Here is a 26,216-nt window from a genome sequence, read left to right as displayed (position 1 = left end):
TATAAAGTAAATATATGTGTGTATATTATATGTACATCTTTGAACATAAAATATTAATGTTTATACTTCACGCAGACGTAGTGTGTTGCATGTTTGTTGTAGGAAGTACTATCTAATTGTGTTTGTCTCTGCTGTTAACAGTTACCAGAATGATTAAATAGAGTGGTTACAATGGAAATAGTTCTCTTGACTTTATCAATATTTTGTTAATTTGACTATAGATGTATTAGGTCTATGACTCTTTTTTGACTAACACTGTAAGGAAAACTGCAGAATTAAGCTTTTATAGTAATTTTTTCTTGTTAAAGTCTTGAGTATGACAAAAGGAAGAGATGTTAAGATTGGATCATTGAATTGTCTTTCTTGCATTTTTTTAAATTACCTATACATGTTACATATTTAAAATAAATTTTTGTGATGTCGGTGAATATGTAGAAAAGAACCTAGACATATGTATTCAAAACATGTTTTAAAAGCAAAATAATTTTAAATGTTAAAGAATAGTTCATTGGCTTAGAAAGTGCAAATTTAGGAAAAGTGCCTAAAATATGCAAAGAAGGTCCTTTGGGGTGAATCTTTAAATACATACTACTAATAAGGGATTTGGGATGGTATCAAACAAAAAGAACATAATACTTTACAAAGTGTAATTGTTGGCTTCTTAAGAATTGTGATATAAGATGATAAAAATACTTTTCTTTAGAAACATTGTAGTGTTTCAGGATCATTAACGTATTTAGGCAGTGCTAAGTTTCTATTTAAATAAAAAAATACTAAAAGTAACTGAACAATTAGAATGCCATCAGACCAAAACATATGTAAGTCCTAAGTTTAGTAGATCTTAGAAAATTAATTTTGTTTTACAGAGGTATTAGGTTAGTTACCCACTTTTCTATAATTCAAGGGTATTATAGAGAGCATACTGATTAATAATTGACAGTCACAAATAAACTTATTTGCAGATTCTTGGGTGATTAAGAATTTCTCTATTATTTTGCAATAAGAAATATAGTTAATCTGGCCTTTAAAGTAACTTTTCAAATTTCCACTTTGATGTAGTAAGTGTTAACTTGTATTAAGCTGGTGCAAAAATAATTGCGGTTTTCGCAATTTTTTTTTACCTTTTTAAACCGCAATTACTTTTGCACCAAACTAATAATTAAATCTTTAGGAAGCAATCTCATTTTCAAATGTTAGAGGAGGAGAGGGTGGTACATCAGGGTAAATTTTCTCTCTGCCCTCTACCCCCAAGCTGCCTATTTTTAGAATTTGATTTCTTTGAACATTTGTTCAAAAGTATCCCTTATAATAGAATAATGAACAGCATAAATAAAATCTGTGCTTTAATTTATATACATTGAAGCATGATGATAGAGCCCTTGTCTTCTAAACTTTGAGATAACTATATGTTTTAAAGGTCAGTAGTGGGAACACAGCTTGAGGTTGTAGCAGTTACCACTGCTTTCTTCAAGTATATACAGACCTGAATGGAACTCCTGGAAGGTAAATGTATAAGAATGAAGTCAATTGTTTCTAGAATTTATGGAGGCATATTCTGAGGGGAATTCTAGCTTCATGTGTTATTCCCTTGAGTAGACTGAGGTAAGTTCATGAGGAAAATCTTGATGGTACTTCTGCTGCCCCCAGCTACCATGAAAATGTCTGAAAATCCAGTGTGAACTCCAAGTTGCTCTGACATGGTTGGAGCCTGCAGTCTAGCTTTTAATTGGGGTATAGATGGAAAAGAGGATCCCTGTGTATTATTTGGATTCATTTTAGTTGAGTTTCAAGGCTATTCATTTCAAACTTGATGACAGGCGTGTGGCCTATAAGTTTATATCCTTCATACAGAGAAATCCATGGATGTATCCAAGGATTTAGTTATGGGCTATTCAAACTTAGCATTTTTTTTATTATTAGTTTTAGGTGTTCAAAACAACTTAATGATTAGACATTTACACCCCTCGCAAAGTGATAACTCCCTGAGTCTACTTCAATACTTGACACTTAATAGAGATTCCCAGTAGACCATATCTATTATCTTTAAATCAGAAATTCTTAAGGTGAGAAGAAGCCTCACATGTGCACTTGGTTCAGTGACCAACCTCGTATTTGAATTCTCTACTGTTTTCCTATCAATCAAGCATCCAATTTATTCTTGAACAATTCCAGGGATGGGCAGTTATCTCCCATGGCGGCCCATTTAATCTTTGTACAATTCTGATTTAGGAAAAAGCTGTCACATTGAAGTGATGGCTGGAGATGGACACAGACAGAGAGGTTGAAATTAAGTGCTGTGTACAAGAAAGAAAAGGGTGGGAAGAGAGGGATTCAGGAGCAAAGTAGAATAACTAGCTTTAAGGAAAATACCCTCCTCTGTTTTAACAGGGACATTCCATGGTGGGTTTGCAGTGGGGAGCTGGGGCATTGAGGGAGTTTCTATCTGATGGTTTCTATTTTTCTCTTTGAAGAGTTAAGCTGAAAGTAAGAAGATTGGCGGGTAGAGGGTTTTAAGAAGAGAGAAGCTTTGAAATAGTAGTTTCAGAGAGTAGGAGAGCAAATTGACCAAAGCAATGGAGGCGCAATTGAGTTGGTGCTCTCAAATGCACTGTTAAGTAATTTTCTCCACATAAAGAAAGCCAAGATTTGGCTTCCCTCAGGACTGAAGTTTTCTTAAATGAGTGTAATATAAAGATGGATAGAGTGATAAGCCAGGCTCTTTCTGACTGCACAGCTTTGTTTTTGCATGCCTTCTTCCTAGAATGTGTTCTCCTAGCACGATCTTTTTTTTTTTTTTTTCCTGCTTTCATTTTCAAATATCTTTTTCTCAGATAGGTTTTTTTTTTCCCTACAAAAAGCAGGTCCTATATTTTGGTTCCTTTACTGGCTTGTCCTTTTATTTAGATTTTAATTGAAACAATTATTACTTTCTATGTTGTTCTGTCTGCCTACTAGATTGACAGCCTCAAGAGGCAGGGAACTTCTCTGTCTTGGCTCTGTTTTCTCTGGTGTCATGCCAGAAGATCACAGGCGTTCAGTAAAGATGTGTTTAACGTACGTGATTGAAATATTAGACTAGGGAAGATAAGAGGTGTGAGAGCTAGATATAGGAAGTAGTAGAGTGTTAAAGACTGAAGGTGAAGATCATGCTTGAATTGAAAAGGGGTTACCTTGAAAATATGGAACATGGAAGCAAGCAAGAAAGTCGGAGGTGGTTGGTGATAGAAAGCAGAATGCCTAAGTTGGTGATATGGGACAATGCAATTTCCAGCCATAATTGGGTCCTGGCTAAATGGTGTGATTATCAGAGCAGTGGCTTAGGTGGGCTGGAATTAGTTGTACAAAAATAGATCAATAGAACAGAGAGTTTAAGGAAAACAGAATTCATGTGTTGGATGGATGTTGTATGTAATAGGGGAAGCCTGCCAAATCAATGAAAAAATGATTATTCAATAAGTTGTCTTTGGCATGGGGGAGTCATTTTATAGTCTCACGTTGTATCATAATTAAGATCAAATTCTAAGAGTTAGCAAACTCTTAATAGTATAATATATGATGAAAAATTTAATAATTAAAAGATCAACTGAGACAAAGATTTAAAGTTAGACTATAACTCAGTTATGCAAATTAATAAGAAAAATACTCAGCTTATAATATAACAATATTCAAAGGGCAAGAGTAGGTAATTTGCAGAAGAGAACATGCAAATGTCTATAACTTAAATAAAATATTTAAAACATATTATAATTGAATATATGAGGCTTTAATTATGAAACTATCTTTTCTATCAAATTACCACAGACTTTCTTATAGTAAATATTTATAGATAGACGTTTTACATTGATTAGGATCATAGTTTTTGGAAAGAAAACCCAACAATTTACATTAAGAACTTTAACAAATCGTTCATGTCTTTTAGGGATACACATATTTTTAAAGCTTATTTTAAAATAAAAAAATTGATAACATAAAATTAGGAACCACATAAATTATGATACACAAACTAGATTAATGCAAGCATTAAACTTATTTCCAAATATATTTTCATACTTTCTGTATATACATGGTTTTGTCTGCAGTTCCTACTCACTGTTAGTCTCAGTTAAATTAGTATCAGCATTAGCATTCAGTATAACTTTCTAGCCAATTTATATCGGGGTTCCGACTTAGGTGCTATTTGGGTTAAATATGTATGGTTGAAATTCTGCACAAAACTTATTTACATCAAGAATACTTACTAAGCAACCCTCTTAAACATGGAGGTATGTGGGGGATAGTTAATACGCAAAAGTTTTTTCATAAATGATTTCTAATAGTGAATGATCAAACGTGTGTAGTAATTTTTATTTTAGTTAAGTGAACACTTCACTAGAGCTTTAGTGAAGCTCTTAGCAATATTGTAGTTTGAGGAAGCTAGAAAATAGCAAGTGTTTTGTTTGTTTATACACAAATACATATTTTCAAACATTTCATGTTTTATGACTTAGGAAAGCAGAAAACATTTTATGACTTTATTATATTTTAGCTATTTTCTTTATGAAGACAGTCTTGAGAAAACTGGCAAAGTATTGTAGTGCAAAGTACTTAGTAGTTTGTATTGATCAAAACAGATTTTGAGTTCTGGCACAGTTAGTGGTTTTTATTTTGTTTTGTTTACATTGAACAGTTTATTTAATTTTCCTTAGTATTTTCTCATCTGAAAAATAGGGGTAATAATCCTAATTTGTTGAGTTGATATGAAGATTAATTAATATTATTAAAAACATCAAATGTTGTGTTAGATACATTATAGTCATTCAATGTAGGGTTACTGTTTTTATAATTATTGTATGAGCCATTTAGCCAGAATTTAATGGGTGCAGTTAGCCTGAGAGAAATTTGTTTTACAGTATGAAGGGGTTGGGGTATTTGGGTTTTGTTCTTTTTGGACAAGTTCTGCCAATATACACTGTGTGCAAAGCTCATTGCTGGGATGGGGAGAGGTAAAGGTATGCAAGTACTGAGATGAAAAAATGTGCCCCCTTGTGGAAGGGACTTTAGATGTAGCCTGTAATGGGCTTTCGTTTCCGATTCCATCCAAGAATAGTTCTCTGAATGGCGAGATATAACTCCAGTTCACTAATGACAAAACTAGTTTCGTAGAGGTTAAGTGACTTTCTTAAGTTTAGTACTCTTCTCCTTAGACCAGTTAGTGTTCCCTAAACTTTTAACTTTCAGTCTCCAAAAATCTCATTGTTCATGAGACAGTGATGCCATGCAATTAGTAGATTCCTGAAATGTTGGTTATAAAGTTCTATTTAAAATGTATTGTTAAAAGGAATTCTGTAGTATTTTACAATAAAGTATTTATTTTAAATAAAAATAATCTTCCAAGTTACTGGTTTTGTGAATGTTATTTTGTTAATAATTTCTTAAAGAACAGAATACATGTAACACAGATAGAAAACAATTACTAATTGTTTACACAAATGGGGAGGAGTGTTCAGTTTTGGAGAGATTAATCCAATTCATGTTGGAAAGTCTTTTTGTTCTATTTAAGACTTAAATATAATTCATTTAAATGATAGTAATGATTTCTTTGGTATGACATAAAATACATTTTCAATCTCTTATCATAGACATTTAAAAATTAAATAAAAACCTTAAGTTATATAACTATATTGTTTAAAAGAAGTTTTCATTTTTATTTCTGTCTTCAGTAGTGCTCCTTCTTCAATCGAGGCTAATATTAACGAATGTGTATATAGAGGACTGATTATAAATTTGAAAATATAAGGTGATGAATAATAATCTTCAATGTTAAGATGAGACTGGGGTGAAATATAATCAGAACAAGCATTAGCAAATTGTCACACTTCTAGACTTCAGAAATAAGGTGTGACAACAACGCTGTTAGCCTCGTTTCTCTGATCACAGCCGTAGCATACCACATCGCATCAAGTTCTACTTCAGTTTCAGTGTAGAATTGCAAGACAATTCTGGATTCTGAATTTAAATTAGATGTGTTTCTGAGCGTGTCACAAGTGGTTCTTTCTGCCTCAGTCACAAGGCCTTATTGCTATCTCACCAGAAGTACCTCTGCTCATAATTGCCTTACCCAAGCAGTAAGTAGTATTTATTTAAGGCCATTGTTTAGAGAGCTTTTTTTTTTTGCTTTTTTTTTTTTGTAGGCATTAGGTTTTCCGTTTTCAATTATTCTGTCTTCATGAGGTATTTTGTCTTCAATTATTTTCACCTTAGGTTTTTCTTATAATGTATGTATTTTAGTTCAGGAAATTGTACCTAACAAACTGAAAAGGTGATTAAAAACAGTTTTCTGTTGTTGAACTTTAGAAAATATTAACATTAGCTTGCATTCCTTCAAAATGTAGGACTAAATCTTAAGTTCTATAATATAAACCAAGATTTTAGGAAGATGTGTTGAGAAGAAAATAATACAGCTTATTCTTTAAATATTAACTTAAACTAAATTATGAGGAGTATAGATTATTTTAAATCTATATTTGCCTATACTTAAAAATAAGATGTATTTATTGTCTTTGAAAATCAAGCAGGCTGTGCATTATTTGAAGTTCATAAACTATAATACATGTTTTCTACAAAGTTAATAATTTTATAATAAAATCTTTTCCATATTTTAATGTTTTATCTGGAAAAACACATTTGTGATGTTCAAGATTGATGTAGTTAATGTTTACTTGAATTCTTTTTTACTGTGCTCAAACAGTTTGTGAATTCTGGGTATATAATGTCAAATAAGGCCAATATGTTACGTGTACACATATTGTTGCGATGATAATCACAAAAGGCTACAGGATGCCCTAAAAGGATAAGTGTTCTAAGCTTGAGATAGCCCAGCAAAGAGACCATTTTGAAATTTGTGATTCTAGTCACTAAGAAAATAGTCAAGGACTAGAGTATATCTTGATTACTGGAAACTTGATTGGAGCTGGAGTCAACTGTGCTGAGGAATGGGAAGAAATAATGTGTCACCTATAGGCGTGTGGTCTTTTATACATTCTGTTGATTTATAGTTGGAGAGTAGACATGGGGATACTAGAACTAATTGTTCATGTTTTGTTTGCGTATTTATCAAGTTACTTTTGATTTGTGGCTCACTTTTCCATAAAGACCATCTAATAGGAGAAAAGTGGTTCAGTCTTCTTGGCATTAATACATCCATACCGATTCTTTTGTGGAAGGAATTTCTCAGACTTAATTTGTTACCCTTAAGCTCTTAGCTTAAGAGTTATCTTTGAAAAATGGAGTGAAAACAAATACTATCTTTTTCTTTTTTATTCTACTGTGTTTCAAATGCCATATGACAGCTCCGATAAGAAATCAAAATTACTGAGATAAAATCATCAATCCTAACTAAACTTTTAGTGGGAGATAAAAATCACTCATTTTGTTGAAGTCATTCTTTTATTTTACATAGTGTCTGGTACATAAATATTTGTTGATACTGACTACGTGCAACTTAGTGACAGAAAAATTGATGTAATAGAAAATTTAATATTTTGAACTAGACTTATTCTCCTTTTGGTTACAAAAGATTTACTTAAAACAGGTTTTTAAATGTTTGGGGGGTTTGTTTTAAGGCCACAGAAAGCGAGGCTGGTGATATGGACCTGAGTGGACTGCCAGAAACAGCAGTGGATTCTGAAGATGACGACGATGAAGAAGACATCGAGAGAGCATCGGATCCTCTGATGAGCAGGGACATTGTTCGAGACTGCCTGGAGAAGGACCCAATTGACAGGACAGACGATGACATTGGTAAGTTTGGATGAGAAAAAGAATCTGAAAACAATGGAAAATCTTTAGAAGCAAAATTGTCTGATATATTAGAGCCCAAGTAGGGTTTTAAAAGGCATTGATTTACAAATTTCTCTTGTGTGAACAATTGTTGGAAAAAAAATTGTGTTGGAAAAAAATTTTTTTAATCAGTTTTACTTAGTACCTTTGAGAGTCTACAAATAATAAAACTTCCTAGTGAAACTCTTCCATAGCTCACTTGGCTCACTTTGTGACAAAAAAAATTAAAAGTAGACTTCTCAAGAATATGACTTCTGTTAATTTTCTTGTGACCACTATTCCTATTAAGCTCATGTTTTCTGTGTGTAAACATTAGTCAAGTGGCAGTTGGTAAAATTGTCATGTAAATGACTTTGCTTCTGCTCTGAGTCCATATGAAGATGAGACTGACTGGAAGAAAACAGCAGGGTGTCAAGTTAGCAGCATATGAGCTGTGGGAGGTTGAGACTTTTCTGAAGTGCACCCTAAGACATCTAAGTGGCTTTATATCCACTTTCTCTTTCGTTGAGGTTCCCTTTACCCACCTTTGCCATCAGAGCAAGAGTTGAGTTTGTTATAGTGGTTTCATGTTTGAAAATGCCTTCTGCTCTCTGCCTTCTTCCTTAAAATACTGGGAGTGAGAGCAACTTCTGTTAAAGTTATCTTTCTACCACAGGTCTAGAATCTGTAACCACCCTTTGCCTGAGCCCAGAATATCTGTTCTGCCATTCCCTCAACTCTTTTTGGGCTAATACATATTTGAAGAGAAATTCAAGGAACTCAATCTATTGAGATTAGATGTACGACAGACGCGCATAATTATGAGTGGATGATAGCATGTGTGTTAAGGGAGACAAACATGTATGAAGAAAAATTTTTATCATTTAAGCTACATGTGTATCTAGGAAATTAAAGATGAAAAGGCAAAACCTTGGATTAGATATGAAAATATGATTGAAGTCATTTATGGGAATTGTTAACTATGCATAGATCAATAGCATGTGGTGATAACCATTCATTCATTCAGCTAATGGGACTGAGCTCCTTCTGTGCATGTACTGAACTCTTCTCTAGGTCCTGGCACCTCAGTGGGAACAAGGCAGGAGGGTCCATGCTCTATTGCAGTCTGAAGAATCAAGTGGGGGTGAGAGGGTGATAGAGGTGTGGGAGTGGAGTGAACAGGAGCCTGCTTTAGGAAGGAAGGGCTGCTAAGTTCCCTTGGCAGGGCTCAGAGCCGAATGAACTGAGAAAGGGGAGCCAGCTGTACCTGTGGATCCCAGTACAGAAATGTGTTCTGCGTTAACCTTTCTGGATAAGTATCCTCTAGATTTCTCCTGGAGTAAATGATGGAACTGCTTCTCACGTACCCATCCTTAATTCCTCTTTATTTTACCTATTTCCTTGTCCACTACCTCCACTCCCTATTCCAAAGGTACTGGTAGTTCATAAGACTTTTGAGGGCTCTGCAGCGTAAATTGGAGTGGTTCTGTTTTACCGTCTGAAAAGATAGGGTTTCACTTTTTGTGTCTGATAGCACATGTTCATCTAATTTCCAACATCCCAAATTTTATTTCGTGCTCCTATTCTCTTTGTCTTTGCTGATTTCTTTTTAAAAATCTCTTTATTGCAGTTTTAAAGAATGAAATTGGAAGTGTGTTCAATTTACCGTCTTAATCCAGAATCCTTGCTCATAGGGGATTTTTTTTTAATTAGATTGAACACTGCTTATGAAAAGATAGATGTGGAAGTTATCCTTTTGTGAGCTAATATATCTTCTCTTTTGAATATGTGTGTTTAGTATAGTTATGAAACAGAATGGTGATTATTCAAATATGTGTAGCATCTCATTCCTGGAAATTTGAAACTTTCACTTCTTCATATCTGAGAAAGTTTCTCTCCTTCAATTTCTAGGAAGCAAGAACTATACTGATTCCCATAAAATAATACAAAACTATCTTATTTTTAATGTGCTTATTGATAGAATCTCTACAGTGAATAACATTTCCTTGAATACCAATTCACTTGCAAGCAGCAATGATTTTGATGCTTGCTCTTATCAAATATGCTTTTATTTAAAATAATAAACCACTATCATTAAAGGTAAGGTCTAATGAGTGTTGTTTGGTCTATACAAGATCTTGTATTCTATCTCCTCAAAATAAACCACACATGAGAACACTTTAGCCATTACTTTTGCTGTTACTCTCGTTAAATCTAACTCATCCTCTAGTATTTAGTTAAATCAGACAACTTTCATGTGAATTACAAACATACGTATAATTGATCCTTTCTCTAGATGCCTCTCTTCCTAACCACCTTCGTCTCCCCTGATATGCAAAAAAAGAAGAGACGGTGGGTGTGTGTGTGTGTGTGTGTGTGTGTGTGTGTGTGTGTGTGTGTGGTTTAAGTTGAATCAAATGAAATTGCTAATATTCGATCATATTTTAAAAACTGCAGGGATTTAAAAATTTCCCTTTGGGTTCCCATAGATTCTTTTGTGTCCCTTTGTTTGATTCCTTTGAAGAAAGGGACTGTATTCATTTTTGCTTTCCACTCATAACTGTGTAGGTAGCTGATTATTGAATGGTTGTGAATTTAATTTTTTGTTTCGAGGCCTTGACACATTAGGTAGAGAACTACTTGGATCCCTTGCAAAGAATTCTTCCTCCCCTCCCCTCCCACCCTTTCTTTACAACCAAAAAAACCCACAGATTTTTTAAAACATATTACTATTAATTATTTCGTACATAAAATTAAACCAAATCTAATAAGATAAGCTAATTTTCTGAATAGACTTCAGTTTCTGGTGTCTGTGAGTTGATTATTTGATTTTCTTTGTGTCACATTTACTAGAAAAAAGTTTTTTAAAATGGCTAATATTTTTCATAAATAATAATATCCCTTTCCTAACAAGATAGGTCACATTCATGTATTATTCTAATTGATTCTTCCAAGCAATATAGAAGAAAGTAGGTCTGCTTCTCCCATGCATGGCTTGGTCTTCCCGTGTCCTAGGAACTACCTTATTTCCCATTCCTAGCTCTGTGTGCCCTAATCCCTTTAACTCTGTAAGATCCCTGTGGCATTATCAGAGTTTATACTGAGCTTCAATAGCCAAATGCTTCCATTTTATACTTACTATTTTTTTAGTATTGGTGATAGAAAGTCTTTATTTTTTTAATTGCTCTAAACCTCCACAGTATAATACATAGTAGAATAGAAGTTATCACAAAACCAGTGATACCCTTAATGAATCTCTGAAAGTCTTAAAAACTCTTAGATATGATCTGGTTAAGCATTTATTTATTTTTAGTTTTTCAACTGAGCCTGGAGAATTATGGACATTTATTAGATGTTTTCTTTCTCCTTTATTGTTTATCCTTCTTATATGTGACGCACTGATATTCTCTATCCTGTTGTAATTTTTTAATGTTCATCACTACACATGTCACAAATTGATTTCATGACCCACTTAGTATAGTAGGAATCTGCCAAAAAGCAAGAAAAATGTCTATGCAAGGCACTTCAGATCTTTACAGCAAGTATTAGTGAATATATTTTATACTTCACATTCATATATTTAAAATTCCTTAACTATATATGTGGTGATAATTGGGCTTTTATTGTTGTCTAAACACGTTTTGTTACATTGAAAACATTTCTGACAATTTCCAGTCTCATATTTTTCTTAAGACCATGAATCTTTGCTTACCCAAGGAAATTTGGCTATAGCTAGAGGGGAAAAAAAGAGTAAAATGCATGGTCTATAGGTAATATTTTCACACCTTATGGTGAGGGGTGGGGAGTGGTAGCAGAAGAAAACAGGCTAGAAACAGCAGAACTATGATGTGCCAGTCAGAGGACCACGCCTTGTTCATTTGCCTTTACGTTTCAAATCAAAAGGTCAGTGCCTCTGTGAAATGAGGATTCCTACCTCCCATGTGTAGTAATAGATAGGGGTCATCTCTTGCAGTGGTTTCAAAATTGCTTCATTGCTGTTCCCAGGAATAAATATATTTTATGGCATAAGACAAACACACCTACTCATTCTTTCTGTAAGGGATGGGCTTTGCTGCTTCCTTCTCCTCTTCCTCCTCCTCCTCCTCCTCCTCCTCCTCCTCCTCCTGCTCCTGCTCCTGCTCCTTCTTCTCCTCCTCCTTCTCCTCTTCCTCCTACTCCTTCTTCCTTCTTCCTTCTTTTTACACTAAGTTGTATTTTTTACACTGAGTATCCTTCTTCCTTCTTCTCCTTCTTCTCCTTCTTCTCCTTCTTCTCCTTCTTCTCCTTCTTCTCCTTCTTCTCCTTCTTCTCCTTCTTCTTCTTCTTCTTTTTAATTGGGGAACAGTGTTTTTCCAGGACCCATCAGCTCCAAGTCAAGTCATTGTTTTCACTCTAGTTGTGGAGGGCGCAGCTCACTGGCCCATGTGGGAATCAAACCGGTGACGTTGGTGCCATGAGCAGTGCACTCTGACCAACTGAGCCAACCAGCTGCCCCTTCTTCTTTTTTAAATTGCTAGTTGCAACAATAAATTGATTCCTGACCCATCAGTGTAGATCAGGTTGAAGAACAACGTCCTGTTGGACAGAGTCCCTGGGTACCACCTATCATTGTTATGCGCCTGCTGACTGAAGCCACCTTACGTAATGAAAAGTCTTACACAGGAAGGATGACGTAGGGTCTACTCAGAACAGACATTACCCAGCTGGAGCAGAGAAAATCACCCAGTCTGACCTTCTGGCAATGTAATATACATTTATATGCACATATAATATACATTCACATACAGACTGTATCTTTCTTTTCTACATTGTTTTTGTAGTTAACAAACTATATCCAATAATGTAAAATTGGTCATAAATCCTAACAGAAGGAATGTTCATAGGGAGAGTTTCATTGTGTGGGGACAAGAAAAATATAGTGGAATTTTTACTTAGCCAAAAATTTGAATGACGTGAATATAATAAAGATAATAGTATCAGTTCTCATTTATTAAGCATTTACTCTGTGCTAAGGACTTTACCATCTTTATTGCATTTGATCCTCACCACTGTCCAATAAAGGTAGGTATGCTATTCTTTTACAAATGAGAAAAGCATGCCTTAAGGAAATTAATCAACTTTCCCAAAGTAGTATAACTAGTAAGTATTCAAATGGTGTCTGACACACACCCTGTGCTCTGTTACCACTTCCTATAATGTCCGGCATGGGTTTTGGAGGCAGACAGTCCTGAATCATGTCGCTGCCTCCTCCCAATTATATGACATCGAGCCTCTGTTTCCTCCTTGTGAAATGAAAAAGAAACACGTACCTCATAGAGCCATGGTGAAGAGTAAGGAAAGAACTTAGTACGTAATTAATAAAACTACCTAATAATAGAGAAAATTAAAAATAAACCACAGGACTTGGAAAGACTGTGAAGTCATCCATCTTGTCATCAGCTAGAACTACACCAAAGTATAAGTGTTTCTTCACAGCATCGCCAGTGGAATGATCAAACTTTTCTTCCTTTTTTGCTAATCTGTGGGCTAAGAAACCATATATTAATTTTCATTTGCATCTGTCATATAATGTATATTTTTTAATTGACTGGTTTTAATAGTATATGTCTGATTCATAGAAAATACCTCTTGGTTTCTAAATCCAGGAATATCTTTAGATTGAAGGTGTTTTTTTCTGCTTCCACTTGCCCTAAAGGCACTGGAATGGACCTACTGGGTTTTTGGAGAATTCTCGGAGCTATGTTTCGTTTCAGCTTACCATGCTACCCCTTAATACGTCTTAATAAGGTCACAGCTCATTTTTAATAGAAATTCCCTATTTGAAGTTTATTAATTTATTTATTCCCATTAGATTTTGAATTACAGTATATATTGTAGCTCCTGAATCAACAAGGAAATGTCACCATTTCCACAATGACATCATTTGTAGACCCACAAGAAATTCAACTTGTGCTAAAGTACTTAAAAGTAATTGTGTTTTTCAGTGGGCAGAATTGTAGGACATTAAAAAAAAAGAACCTTTGACCATTCTCTTTGATTGCTTGTTTTTGTTTTTTTTTTAAAAAAGTTGTACTTTTTACATTGAGTATTTTTGCTTTTTAGAACAACTCCTGGAATTTATGCACCAGTTGCCTGCTTTTGCCAATATGACAATGTCGGTGAGACGAGAACTCTGTGCTGTAATGGTATTTGCAGTGGTAGAAAGAGCTGGGACCATAGTGTTAAATGATGGCGAAGAGGTTAGTAAATATTTCTTCCACTTAAAAAGTTTCTGTTTGAGGGTCTTTCAATACAGCAGCAAATGAACAAAAAAAGCAATTTTTATTTTCCCCCTTAAAAAACAATAGGCAGCAGTATGTTTGAATAATTCAAGAATTATGATACGTTCATTATTATGTCTAAGTATTCCAAATCCATTATTTTATTTTCTGTTGATTGTAATATTTCCAATGACATAATAGAGATATTTTAATGTATTAACTTTTCAGATTTTGTAACTTAAATGTTCATAATAGAATGCATTTTGTCAGGACAAAATAATATTCTTATTGAGGTAGTGGTGATTATTTTATCTTGTTTACATATGTTTTGGGGAACAGAGAAATTTTTTCTCTTATGTCATTTAAAGAAGAACATTTAAAGTCAAATTAAAAGAGCGGAATGATGTGTGTACTGTGCTAGACATATAAAAATATGTAGATATATTGTTATACTTTATTCCTTGATCTATGAATTTGGTGAACAGTTAACTTTAGTTATTTGTTCCATCTGTAAAATGAAAGATCTGCTAAATCATTTGTAGAGACCATTCTAGTGTTTACTAGTGCATGATCATGATGTTATTTTCTGCTTCTTTTTTAATTAGCTGGACTCCTGGTCAGTGATTCTGAATGGTTCTGTAGAAGTGACTTATCCAGATGGAAAAGCAGAAATATTATGTATGGGAAATAGTTTTGGTGTCTCTCCAACCATGGACAAAGAATACATGAAAGGAATAATGAGAACAAAGGTGGATGACTGCCAGGTATTAAATATCATTAAAATGTATATTTTATTAATAAAGAACACATACATGCAGTTGTGGTGAGATTTTTCTATCTATATAAATAGGTCACCTTTTTAGATTTATAAGTAAGATTTTAAATTAGAACTATTACTTTTAGTGTTTTAGTGTTTTCATACCCCAGGAAATTAAAAATAAATCTCCCTTAAAGTTATTTGAACTCCACAGAACTAAGTGTTCTATAAATCTGTTCTGTTAAAAAAAGTGTTTATAAATATGGTATTTTAAAATTTCCATCAATAGTTAATAATTATTCATTAAAAAATGGATGTAAAATTCTCATTATGAAGAGAAATTATAAGTAGATTAATAAAGATAATGTGATATAGTTATGCAATGTTTTTTTATTTAAATACGTACAAGATAAGGAATTGATTTTAGAAGTCATGAAAATTAATCTTAGTATGAATCAGTAGAAAGACTTACTAGTAAAAAAAAATTGCTAGTAAAAGAAAATATGTGATAGCAAAAGAAAAATGGGTGTTGATATTATATTAATATTCATTATTTTAAAGCATTTAATAAAAGACGAGAAAAATGATTGAAACCAAATGTGAAATTTAATTAGATTAATATAACTGGTAACTTCTATATTAGTGAGAAGTAAATTTAAAATGCTTTTATTATCAAGTGTTTATAATGTATGTCTTGTCTTCTTAAAAAAATTATCTTTGAAAGATAAAATATTTTAATATAAATAAACCACAAGATTTGACTTAGACTATTTAGTATTAAGTGCTAATTATATTTATTAGTCTACAGTCTGAAATACATCTGAATATACTTCATTTTAAAAGAACATCATTGACTTTTTATAGTGTCTGTTAAGTGTTACATAGTATTCATTTAAATTTTCATTTTAAGCATTTTACTTACTAAAAGGAAAAATAGCCATGGCTGTAAGTAAAATCATCTTGCCAAGAGAATCAAAATAATGTTGGCAAATAATTCCTTCAGTGAGCACTGTAGAGGTAAAAAAAATGGCTGCAAATTAAATGTTTTGAATATGTAATGCCAGAAGAGCATTTTAAATGCAGTCAACTCTCAATTACTTGACATAGTAGAGGAAAACAAAATGGTAGGCAAATCTTGAAGTCTTTATTTGGCCTGGAAATGTGCATTTAGAATAAATCATATGAGATATTTCAGTTCTGGAATTGTGTTCCAAAAATAGTAAAGCCAAGCTAGAAAACTATTAAAGATTTCTCTATCCTATTATCTCTTATTAGTTCTTCCCTGAACCTTTTTACATATTGGCATTACTAGAGCATTTGAGTTGGAGTCTCTGCCCTTAAAGGGCAAATAAAAGTTATTTTATTTCTGAGAATTCAGCTATTACCTTAACAGTTCTTAACTGGCCAACATTTTTTGTTAGAAATTTTGTAATCATGGGAATAAAATGATATAGGAGTCATAGAAATGTTTCAGAATAATTGACAACAATGTTACATGCCTGAATATTACAGTGCTTAAATAATGTCAAATGTACCAGGTAACATTAAATATTTATCTGGGAGTCTGGGAAAGGAAGAGGAGGTAGATATTAGGGAAGAAAGTCTTAATTTATTTACCAGATGAAGAAATGGTAGGAAACCCAGAGCGAGAGCAGGCAAGGTAGGCTCCGAAAGAAAACTCTGAGTAAGACGCCTAGATTCCTATAACTCCTGATAGGAGGTTCCCAGAAATCCAAAGAGGGTCAAGGGTGAGTTACCTACTAGAGAAAGTCTGTCTCTTCCTCCTCACTCCATGCCAAGCCAATGTAAAGGGCACATGTTCAAACAGGGATTTCAAGAATCCCTCTTGTACTTGCACCAACCCATCTTTCAGCCCTGACATTCATTCCCTCAGTAGTAGAACAAGGATGGAGGATAAAATTGACCATTTAATGTAAATGCTTGTTTGGGGTAGTATGTTAAAATGTCATATATTTGTCATAAAGTACAAAAGTCAGATCATCCTCTTGTTAGGGAAAGTAAAGGAAATGATGAGAATCATATTTTCATTCATCCATAAAATGGCCTCCATAAGATGCAGACATTCTACTGAGCACACTGTAGGCAATCAACAGGCCCTGAATGACATGAACAAAAATGGTGTTTCATTCTCTTTACCAAGAAGAAGCAACTTTGCTTAGGGTTGGCCCTAATTTTCTTACATCCCATTGGGTTCTGGAAATAAATATTGGGTAATGTGATACCTGGTTGAGCTCATGTTAAGCCTAAGGACACAATAGTGCATAGATTAAATGTAACACTTAATTCTATTTATTTGGAGCCCACGATAAGTTCAAGGTTGTATTTTGCCCTGGATCCCTTCTCTGTATGCTCCTCTCTTTCAGTGCTCTTCTTTCGGTATCTATTCTCGTTCCCATTTGGTTCAAAGGACGAAGGCAGGGCTAGGTATAGACATCCTATGGCACCAGGTGATTGGTAATAGTTTTCCATTCCCCACATGCCTCATTCTTTTCTTTTTCCCCTCTTCTTGTTCCTTTTCCTTTCTTCCTCTTCTCCTCTCCTTGTCCCTTTCTCCTTCTCCACTGTCTATGACTTAGGCTTACCACTGTCACCCCAGACATTGCTTAGCCCAGCCATACACCCTCCCATGTGTGAACAATTAGTTATGAATTCCCCTTAAAGACCACAAAGTACCAGTTTATACAAATCTAACCTCTTAAGGTAAATCTGTTAGACTCACCTTTTCCTGAGGGCATGGGAGCTAATGATGCTTTGAATTCATAAAGTAGTTTTGGAAGAGAAAGTGGTTTCATGGATAAATTGAAAGTTGACTATTCTGTATTACAATCAAAGTTTAATTTTACTTCAGCTTTGTATCATACATAATTTTTCTACTAAATATAAATTGTGATGTCGTGTGCCCAAAAGAGAATAATTCTGTGACATGAACTGCCATTGACCTTTTATAATATGAGCGGAATCTTGTTTGGATTTTTATTTTGCATCAGGGTGCCCAGATCATACAGTACTTCATTTCATGTGTTAACAATTATCTGAAAGTATAAAACCTCACCAAAACAAATAAGTACTTAATTCACAAATTTTCAACTGACTCCATCATACCAGTGAAAATTGTAATTTCTCACTAGATCTACAAACTTCTTAAAGCAAAAAATAAATCTGCTACTAAAAATATAGATAAATGTTTTTAGCTAAAATTAATTTCATTTTAGCTATCAGCTCTGTATGGCCACATTAGAAATTCAGATTGGGATGTTTTTTCTCTTTTTTTTTTAATAGTATTTCAGTTTGATACAGAAGAAATGCCCAAGCTGTCTGTCTAGACATCAAGAATTTCAAATCAAACTTATTCTCATTTCCTTAAATCCTTAGTCAAGAAGATGAATTTTGGTACATTTCTCTTCAGAAATCATTTTTTCTATCTACTTATGCATTTTAACTTAGGGATGTATTTCCTTTTGGGGAGATCAATGAGAAAATGATAGAATTATGTACTCTAAAACTGAGTACAAGAAAGAACATCTGAGGTTATTTGGAGCTATGGGGAACAATTTTGTTGCTCTGTAACAAGAAAAAAAGAAAAATATTTTGGAGACAGGAAAGTAAGGGCCACGTATTTCACACACACACACAAACATACCTGTAGTCAGTGATGTAGAAATAAGTTTTTTTAAAGGAATTTTTCAAAATTAAACTATGCACAATTACTTAAGAGAAAAGCCTATATCTTTTGAATTTTAACTTTTAGATTCTAAACTCTTAATAGACAAATTAGTGATATGATATCAACCAAGTCGGTAGAAGAAACAATATTGGAACATGCTATTTCCCCAGTGTGAACTGCTCCTGCTACTGTTTCAGGAGAACACAAAGGAATAGTTCTGATGGTTAGAACAACAGTTGACCCTTGAACAACGGGTTTGAACTGTGCAGGTCCACTTATACGTGGATTTTTTTTTCAGTAAATACATACAGTACTGTAAATATATTTTCTCTTATAATTTTTTAATAACATTTTTCTTTTCTCTAGCTTACTTTATTGTAAGAATAAAGTATGTAATACATAAAACATAAAAACACTTTATTGATTATACAGAAAGCATGGAAAATATAGAAAAGTATATTAAAAAAGGAAAGTCACTTGTGATTTGCATTGCTCGGAGATAATTACTAACATTTTTTTATATTCACTTCTAAGATTTTGATATGAGCACACAATTTTTTTAAAATTAGTAAGCGTGTAATTATGAGACATTGGGCAAATTAGCATGCCATTGCTACAGCTGTGTCCTCATCTGTACAATGGGGATAATAATAGTACCTTCTTTATGGGATGATTGGAGAATAAATTGAGAAAGTTCTGTAAGGTTACTGCAGTATGATGGTGGTGATGATGATGATGATGTCATCATTATAAATATTACAATGTTTGGTTTTGCATCTTTGAAAGAATTTAATGGAATATCATGAACATTAAGCCAGAACTCTAAATGTCCTATGAAAATATGGTTTTGGAAGACTATTACATATTTTATCTTTTATATGCTATAATTGAACCATCCCCCTTTTTCATCTTTTTACATTAAAGGAGAAAAAGAAATGTTCGGTCTTTTTTATTCTCAAATGATTTCTGAAATAAGAATAAATCGTTCAAAATTCAGAGATGACAGTGTTTTTTATTTACCTAAGAATTGACTCTTGTCTTCTCACTGGCCTTCTCCCTGGCCTTTGGTTAATTTGTGTAATAAGTGATTTCTGTATTTCATTCTTAACTTTCTTTAAAACTAGTAAGAAATGTAATTAAGTGGTTTGCTCTAAGCCTTGAAATTTTTTATATTCGGAGTCATGGAGAAGTAATGGCTTGATATGCATATTATTGTTAACTTTTCTTTAAGAGCAAGAATTACCCTTAATACAAGTTGTAAGGAATAATGACTGGAACTTAACAAAGATGTGGCTTTCTTTGTGGACCTCTTTTGAACAGACTTTCTAAAACGATGTCTTATGAACATAATTAGCAAATTTATAATATCTACCCCAAGTACCCATGGATTTTCTATGTGTTTTATTCAAACCATCTTTATTTTAAAATCTTGCTTTTGAAATCTTTTAAATCCACTAAGTGGTCATTATGTTTTTATATCTATCCTCCTAAGAGTCCAATCCCCTTCTATAATGTTTTTAATTGTTAAAGAGGCATGAAAAAGGGACTCTCCTAATTTTATCATCTAATTTTTAAAATTGTTAAGATTTTTAATATAAACTACATATAAATATTCTAAAAAAGGAAACTTTTCTTGACCAAAGAAGAAATACATTAAAAAGTGGAGTAGTGATTAAGGTTCATTAGTGCACTCATTAGAAAGTATGGGAAGGACATAGAGAAATGTCAGTGTTCAATAATTAAAACACTGAATTATTAGTACTGCTGGGTCTCTTGGAAGCACTTTATCATTAACACGTGCCTTATATTTTATGCCAGTTTGTCTGCATAGCCCAGCAAGATTATTGCCGTATTCTCAACCAAGTAGAAAAGAATATGCAAAAAGTGGAGGAGGAAGGAGAAATTGTTATGGTGAAAGAACATCGAGAACTTGACCGAACTGGAACAAGGAAGGGACACATTGTCATTAAGGTAAAACAAACATGACTACTTTTTTGTATCAGTTATGACAACTTAAGATTCCCCAACCCCATTTTTATGCATAAGTTCTCTTAAAAGTTACCAGTGATAAAAAAAATCTTTAAATTTCCTGACGAAGAGCAGTTTTATTTGTTATTATATAGGTTAGTCCCCAGTTCATCTTACGTGGATGATTTGGAATCAAGGTACCATATAGATAGACGATACTTATGCAAAGCAGTGATTAAACCTTTTATTTGTTACAGGGCACCTCAGAAAGACTCACAATGCATTTGGTGGAAGAGCATTCAGTAGTGGATCCAACGTTCATAGAAGACTTCCTGTTGACCTATAGGACTTTTCTTTCTAGCCCCATGGAAGTGGGCAAGAAGTTATTGGAGTGGTTTAATGACCCGAGCCTCAGGGATAAGGTTGGAAAATATATTCTAGTTTGACTTCTAAATATGACTACTCATATATTAACTTAAGGATACTTTTATATTGATTATATTTGTTACACTAGTCATGTTCAAATTATTTTAATAGAATAAGAGGATGTACTTTCTAAGCAAAAATGATACGTGTTATTTTTTGTTATAAGTTTCTAGGGGTCAGTCCTAGAAATGTCCTTTTTTTTCTCTCTTCTTTTTTAATGCAAAAGCTAATAAATTGACCAGCAAATGGTTAAACGGTAGTTCTGTTGAGAATGTTTTAAAACACAAAACCCAGACATCTGGATTCCTTAGGAATCTGCATGCTCTAGTTTGGTAGATGGTCAGTGTACACCAGACAAAAGTTGCACTTTTTAAATTGGCACCAGAGCAGCATTTCATTGAAACCGTTTCTAATTGGTGGGTCCCAGGAATATAATTCTAAACAGACCCTGTTTAGCAGCTCTCAAGAGCTCCGTCAAGGCTAGATGGATGATAAACTACATAGCCGGATGAGGTTTGAGAGTTAATCATTGTCTGTACTCATTTCTCCTGTCCCTGTGCAGTCTGATTTACATGAGACAGACTTGGGAGAGGCGGGGTAAGAAAATCCAGAACAGGAGGCTGGCGCTGAAAACCCCAAGTGCTAGTGCTGCTCTAGCCACTGACGTAGAGAAATCATTTGGACAGTAATGCTTTTCCTTTCGTGTCCTGAAAGTCACAGGCCAGATCTCAACTGAGCTCTTCAACCGTAAAAACTTGGTTTGAGTATTGCTGCTGCCATTTACCACATGTGTCATCTGACCCTCCTGACTCTTATTTATTTACTTGTATAATGAATAACCAACATCCTTTGGGGTTGTGGAGAAGATGAATAATAGAAATAAAGTTCTTTATGTTGTTTATACATCTTAAAGGATTTTTGGTGGTGGTGGTAGTTAGTGGTTTCCAATTTATGATTTATGAGCCTCGTTTTTCTAATGTGCATTATGGCTAGAAGATTTTTAAGTTGGCGCCTCAGCTGCAAAATTTTAATTTCATGAATAGGTCAGGTGTTAGATATAGTTTTAAAGGAGCTACTCTTCTGGGTTTCCTAAATTTGAAAATTTTGGCAATAGTGGTAGTAAATGACAAAAAAATTAATATAAATACCAAGATTTGACTCCTGAGTGATTAGTCAGGTTATATACTATAATTTGTCACAATATATTAACTATAAACAGAATTTTAACAATAGTTAAAAATGAACTATATACCATTATCTCTGTTCCTTTACTACAAGAATAGCATGCTTAATTTCCTCACTTTAAGAGGTTAATGTTTGAAAACAATTCTATGGAAAATTATTTTCTCGGTTATTAAAAATTTAGAAAATTAAACTTATATAAAAGAAAACTAGTACTTTTATATTTAAAGTTGCAGTTATACTCACTTCATTTAGTAAAATTTTATTGAGAATTTACTTTATGTCAGGCAGGCATTGTTATAAGTCTTAAGGATACCCTTAGAATGTAATAGATAAAGTTGTATTCATGGAACTTCCAGTCTAATGGACATCAGTCACACAGTTCTTGCTAAGTACAAAACAAATATTTTATAAGTGTGAGTGTGTGTATTGGCTGTGTAAAAGTGTAGGGCTCTGAGAAAAGATGTGTAGGGTAAGAAAAGGCTATTCATTTTTCTTGACAAATTAAAGGTGTTAAAAGCCTTCTAGTTCTTAATGTTAAAAATTGCATATAACTCCTAGCGAGCACTTTGCTTTTACAGCTTGTTCCTTTATAGATCTTTCTAGGATTAATACTATTCGTCCCACTTGTCTATTCTGCCCTCTACCTTTATTTTTTAGTTTCTGTCTTCTTTTGTCTTATATTCATTTATTTTGGTTTTAATATAGCTTTGTGTTTATCATGACCTGTTTCAAATGTAGCTTGAGAGTAAGTAAGATATAAGTTAATTACCATCCTTCACAGACTCAAACCCTTGCTTGGCAAAACAATGTAAAGTCTATATGCAAATATAAATTATATTTTTTCAGAAGGTCATTTTCTTATGACTAAAATCCTTGCTGAGGATTTTTGCTATTATTAGTTTATTTTCTTGTTCGTTGTTATTTGGTGAATTGTTAGATTGTTTTTGTTTCTTTTTTAATGGAAATTTTATTAAATGCTTAATGATGGGGTGTGGGGTCCTTCTGGTTCCACACCCCCATTCCCTTCTCATTAGATTGTTTTTGAAATTACTGCAATTGCAATTTTTTAACACTAAATTTTTAGAAAAACTATTGAAAATAATTGATTTTTCAGGTTACACGGGTAGTATTATTGTGGGTGAATAATCACTTCAATGACTTTGAAGGAGATCCTGCTATGACTCGATTTCTAGAAGAATTTGAAAATAATCTGGAACGAGAGGTAATAGTTGTGATATTTAAAAAACCATCAGCTTTAAGTTCATTTTATGCAGCGTATCTTTGAAACCACTCTTTCTGAACTCTTATAGAAAATGGGTGGACATCTAAGGCTGTTAAATATTGCATGTGCAGCTAAAGCAAAAAGAAGACTGATGACATTAACAAAACCATCCCGAGAAGCTCCTCTGCCTTTTCTCTTGCTTGGAGGCTCAGAGAAGGGATTTGGAATTTTTGTGGACAGTGTCGATTCTGGTAGCAAAGCAACTGAAGCAGGCTTGAAACGAGGGGATCAGGTATGGTATTTCTAAATCCAAACTTTAAGGGTCAGTATTGTGGGGTTTTTTTTCTTCCTTCAGTTGGGATACTGAAATTAATTTTCTAATTTTATTTTTAGATATTAGAAGTAAATGGTCAAAACTTTGAAAATATTCAGCTATCAAAAGCCATGGAAATTCTTAGAAATAACACGCACTTGTCTATCACTGTGAAAACCAATTTATTTGGTAAGTTTTTTGCGTACTGTCATTTTTATTCTTTTTTTTTTTTTACATTTAGGTCTTAATCATGAAAAAGTCATTTTTATAAGTAATATTTCAAACATCATAAGAATAAAAATAGTTATAGTAAAATGCATAGATATAGAATTAATTATGTAAGTATGTAATTTGATCTAAATCAGAATCTTCTGACATGAGGACCATAAAAATTATGTTTCATCAATGTTTTTATTCATGAATACTTTAAATACCTATGCATTCAAAGAATATACTACTTACTTTAACTTATTCAGAGTGGAAATGATAGAGCAATGTTATGAAGCAGATTCTTGGTGTCATTCATTCGGTGGAGTAGTGATTTTCTACAGGATTACAGTTTTGATAGCTGAAATCTATGCTTCTCATCTGTTTCCAAGTTCTGCAATTCCTTTGGAATTGTTCAGATTTTTAATAATGGGTGTTTTGTGGTGTTTATTTCCATTTTAGTATTTAAAGAACTTCTAACAAGATTGTCAGAAGAGAAAAGAAATGGTGCCCCTCACCTTCCTAAAATTGGTGACATCAAAAAGGCCAGTCGCTACTCCATTCCAGATCTTGCTGTAGATGTAGAACAGGTGATAGGACTTGAAAAAGTAAATAAAAAAAGTAAAGCCAACACTGTTGGAGGAAGGAACAAGCTGAAAAAGATACTTGACAAGACTCGGATCAGTATCTTGCCACAGAAACCATATAAGTAAGTGTCCATGTAAATTCTCTGTGCACTGTTTTATGTGTTATAATAATATGTAAAGGTGATGACATAATTAGTGTTTGCATGTGAGTCTAAAAAAATATTTTAAGCTTTCACAGCTGAGCTATCTTAGAAGCAATATTAAACAGTCACGTTTGTTTTAACCCCATTTGGGGGAATTTTTTGCCCATTCCATTCTTCATGAGAAATAGTTGAGCACTTCCTCATTTGAACTGTCGTTTTTCTTATTTAGACTTTTAAAATCTAATGCATGTTTGACCCTGTCGTCCCCATGATTTGGAGTTGTTTTTGCTGCTGTTTCTGGGTATCTTCTCTAACATTAGCTCCTGCTGTTTGCCAACCAAATCCTTGCTTCTTCCTGTTGCTCCTATTCATCCTGCCATTCTCTTTTTTCCATTCTCTTCTGTTTTCCATTCTTTAACTGTTGCCAAGGTATCACCAACCAAGCACAGAACTCCTTTCCTTCCTCCCAACATGCTCAACAGTCAGAATGTCAGGTGTATTCCTGATTACTTCTTGGCTGTTTATTCAGGCCAGTAGCTCAAATGAGACAAAGTTGTAGGTGTCACACTTTTAGCTTTGTTTGGTTGGTTGGTTATTTATTTATTTTAGCTCCTTTTGAGTCTAGAGGTATTTTATAGACTTCAGTTACCATCAGCCAGTTTTTTTAAATAACATGGGTACACCAAATTCATTTATTGTGTTCTTCAAACTACGATGGTAAGGGAGATAACTTGAAAACATATAGATTATTTTCTTTCCTTGATAACATAAGCAGGCAATCAGTAGACAAAGACATTCAGGGCTATGTCAAACATTTCTTTTTATAAATTTTTTTTCATATACAATTTTCACCCACAAATTAAAGAGAGATGTGGTCTAGAATATACTATTGATGGGTTTCGTGTCAAACTTATGTTGTCCCCACTGAACTATAATGGTTGGTGGGTTTGTATCAGCTAGAAAAGATGTCTACAGCAAAGTCCCTAAGGATAAGCAATGAGTATGGTGGTTTTATTTACAGGTTTGAATGTTTATATTGAGCTAGTCTAAGGGACCATGAATTAGATCGGCTGGTATTATAGAAAATTGGAATTGATTTTTAAAACAATTCTTCTTAATAAAAAACAAAACAAAAATTATTTTTAAGTAGATTTTAAAAATCACTTAAATGTAGAATTATTATTAGCACAATAACAACAACAAAAATTTTAGAGTTATATTTGACCATGAGTTAAATATGAACCTTAAAAAAAAACACGAAAGTCAGCATGGCCCTGGCAAGTACTAATAGAACTGGAACGCGTAAGAACTGTGACATAATCCATTCATAGTACAGGATGTTGGCAAGGAATATAACATGAGACTACTACATACGATTTTGTTCTGTGTGTATTTAGAAAGATATTTAAAAGCTAGAGAAGGGAAAAGAAACATAATATTTAGATGTGTTGATTTTAAAACACTGAATTTAAAACACCTTGTTTATAATTAGGAAAATGTGTGACATTTATGTACTTTATGAAAATTGTTTGAAATAATTCATATATGCAGTGCAATTCAAATTAAAAAATAATTATATTTTGGGTGTGGCCAGTTAGCTCAGTTGGTTAGAGCACAGTGCTCTTAATAACAAGGTTGTCGGTTCGATCCCCACATGGGCCACTGT

At 33.4% G+C, this 26,216-nt stretch overlaps 1 protein-coding gene across 15 annotated transcripts in view; it reads left to right on the top strand.

The window, feature by feature from the left end:
- RAPGEF2 (Rap guanine nucleotide exchange factor 2) overlaps nucleotides 1–26,216 on the top strand; it is a 214,642-nt gene that overhangs the window by 167,557 nt on the left and 20,869 nt on the right. For all 15 annotated transcript variants that reach the window (XM_019733145.2, XM_019733141.2, XM_074338381.1 and 12 more), the window contains 9 exons: nucleotides 7,602–7,779; nucleotides 13,900–14,036; nucleotides 14,663–14,821; nucleotides 20,318–20,470; nucleotides 20,725–20,889; nucleotides 23,193–23,300; nucleotides 23,389–23,592; nucleotides 23,694–23,802; nucleotides 24,283–24,529. In XM_019733145.2, the coding sequence (XP_019588704.2) occupies nucleotides 7,602–7,779; nucleotides 13,900–14,036; nucleotides 14,663–14,821; nucleotides 20,318–20,470; nucleotides 20,725–20,889; nucleotides 23,193–23,300; nucleotides 23,389–23,592; nucleotides 23,694–23,802; nucleotides 24,283–24,529 (1,460 nt within the window). The remainder of the gene's footprint in view (nucleotides 1–7,601; nucleotides 7,780–13,899; nucleotides 14,037–14,662; nucleotides 14,822–20,317; nucleotides 20,471–20,724; nucleotides 20,890–23,192; nucleotides 23,301–23,388; nucleotides 23,593–23,693; nucleotides 23,803–24,282; nucleotides 24,530–26,216) is intronic.

Source organism: Rhinolophus sinicus, linkage group LG07 (genome assembly GCF_036562045.2).
Source record: "Rhinolophus sinicus isolate RSC01 linkage group LG07, ASM3656204v1, whole genome shotgun sequence".
Taxonomy (NCBI): Eukaryota; Metazoa; Chordata; class Mammalia; order Chiroptera; family Rhinolophidae; genus Rhinolophus; species Rhinolophus sinicus.
Note: the sequence above shows the minus strand (reverse complement) of the source record. Positions and strands in the feature narration are given on the sequence as shown.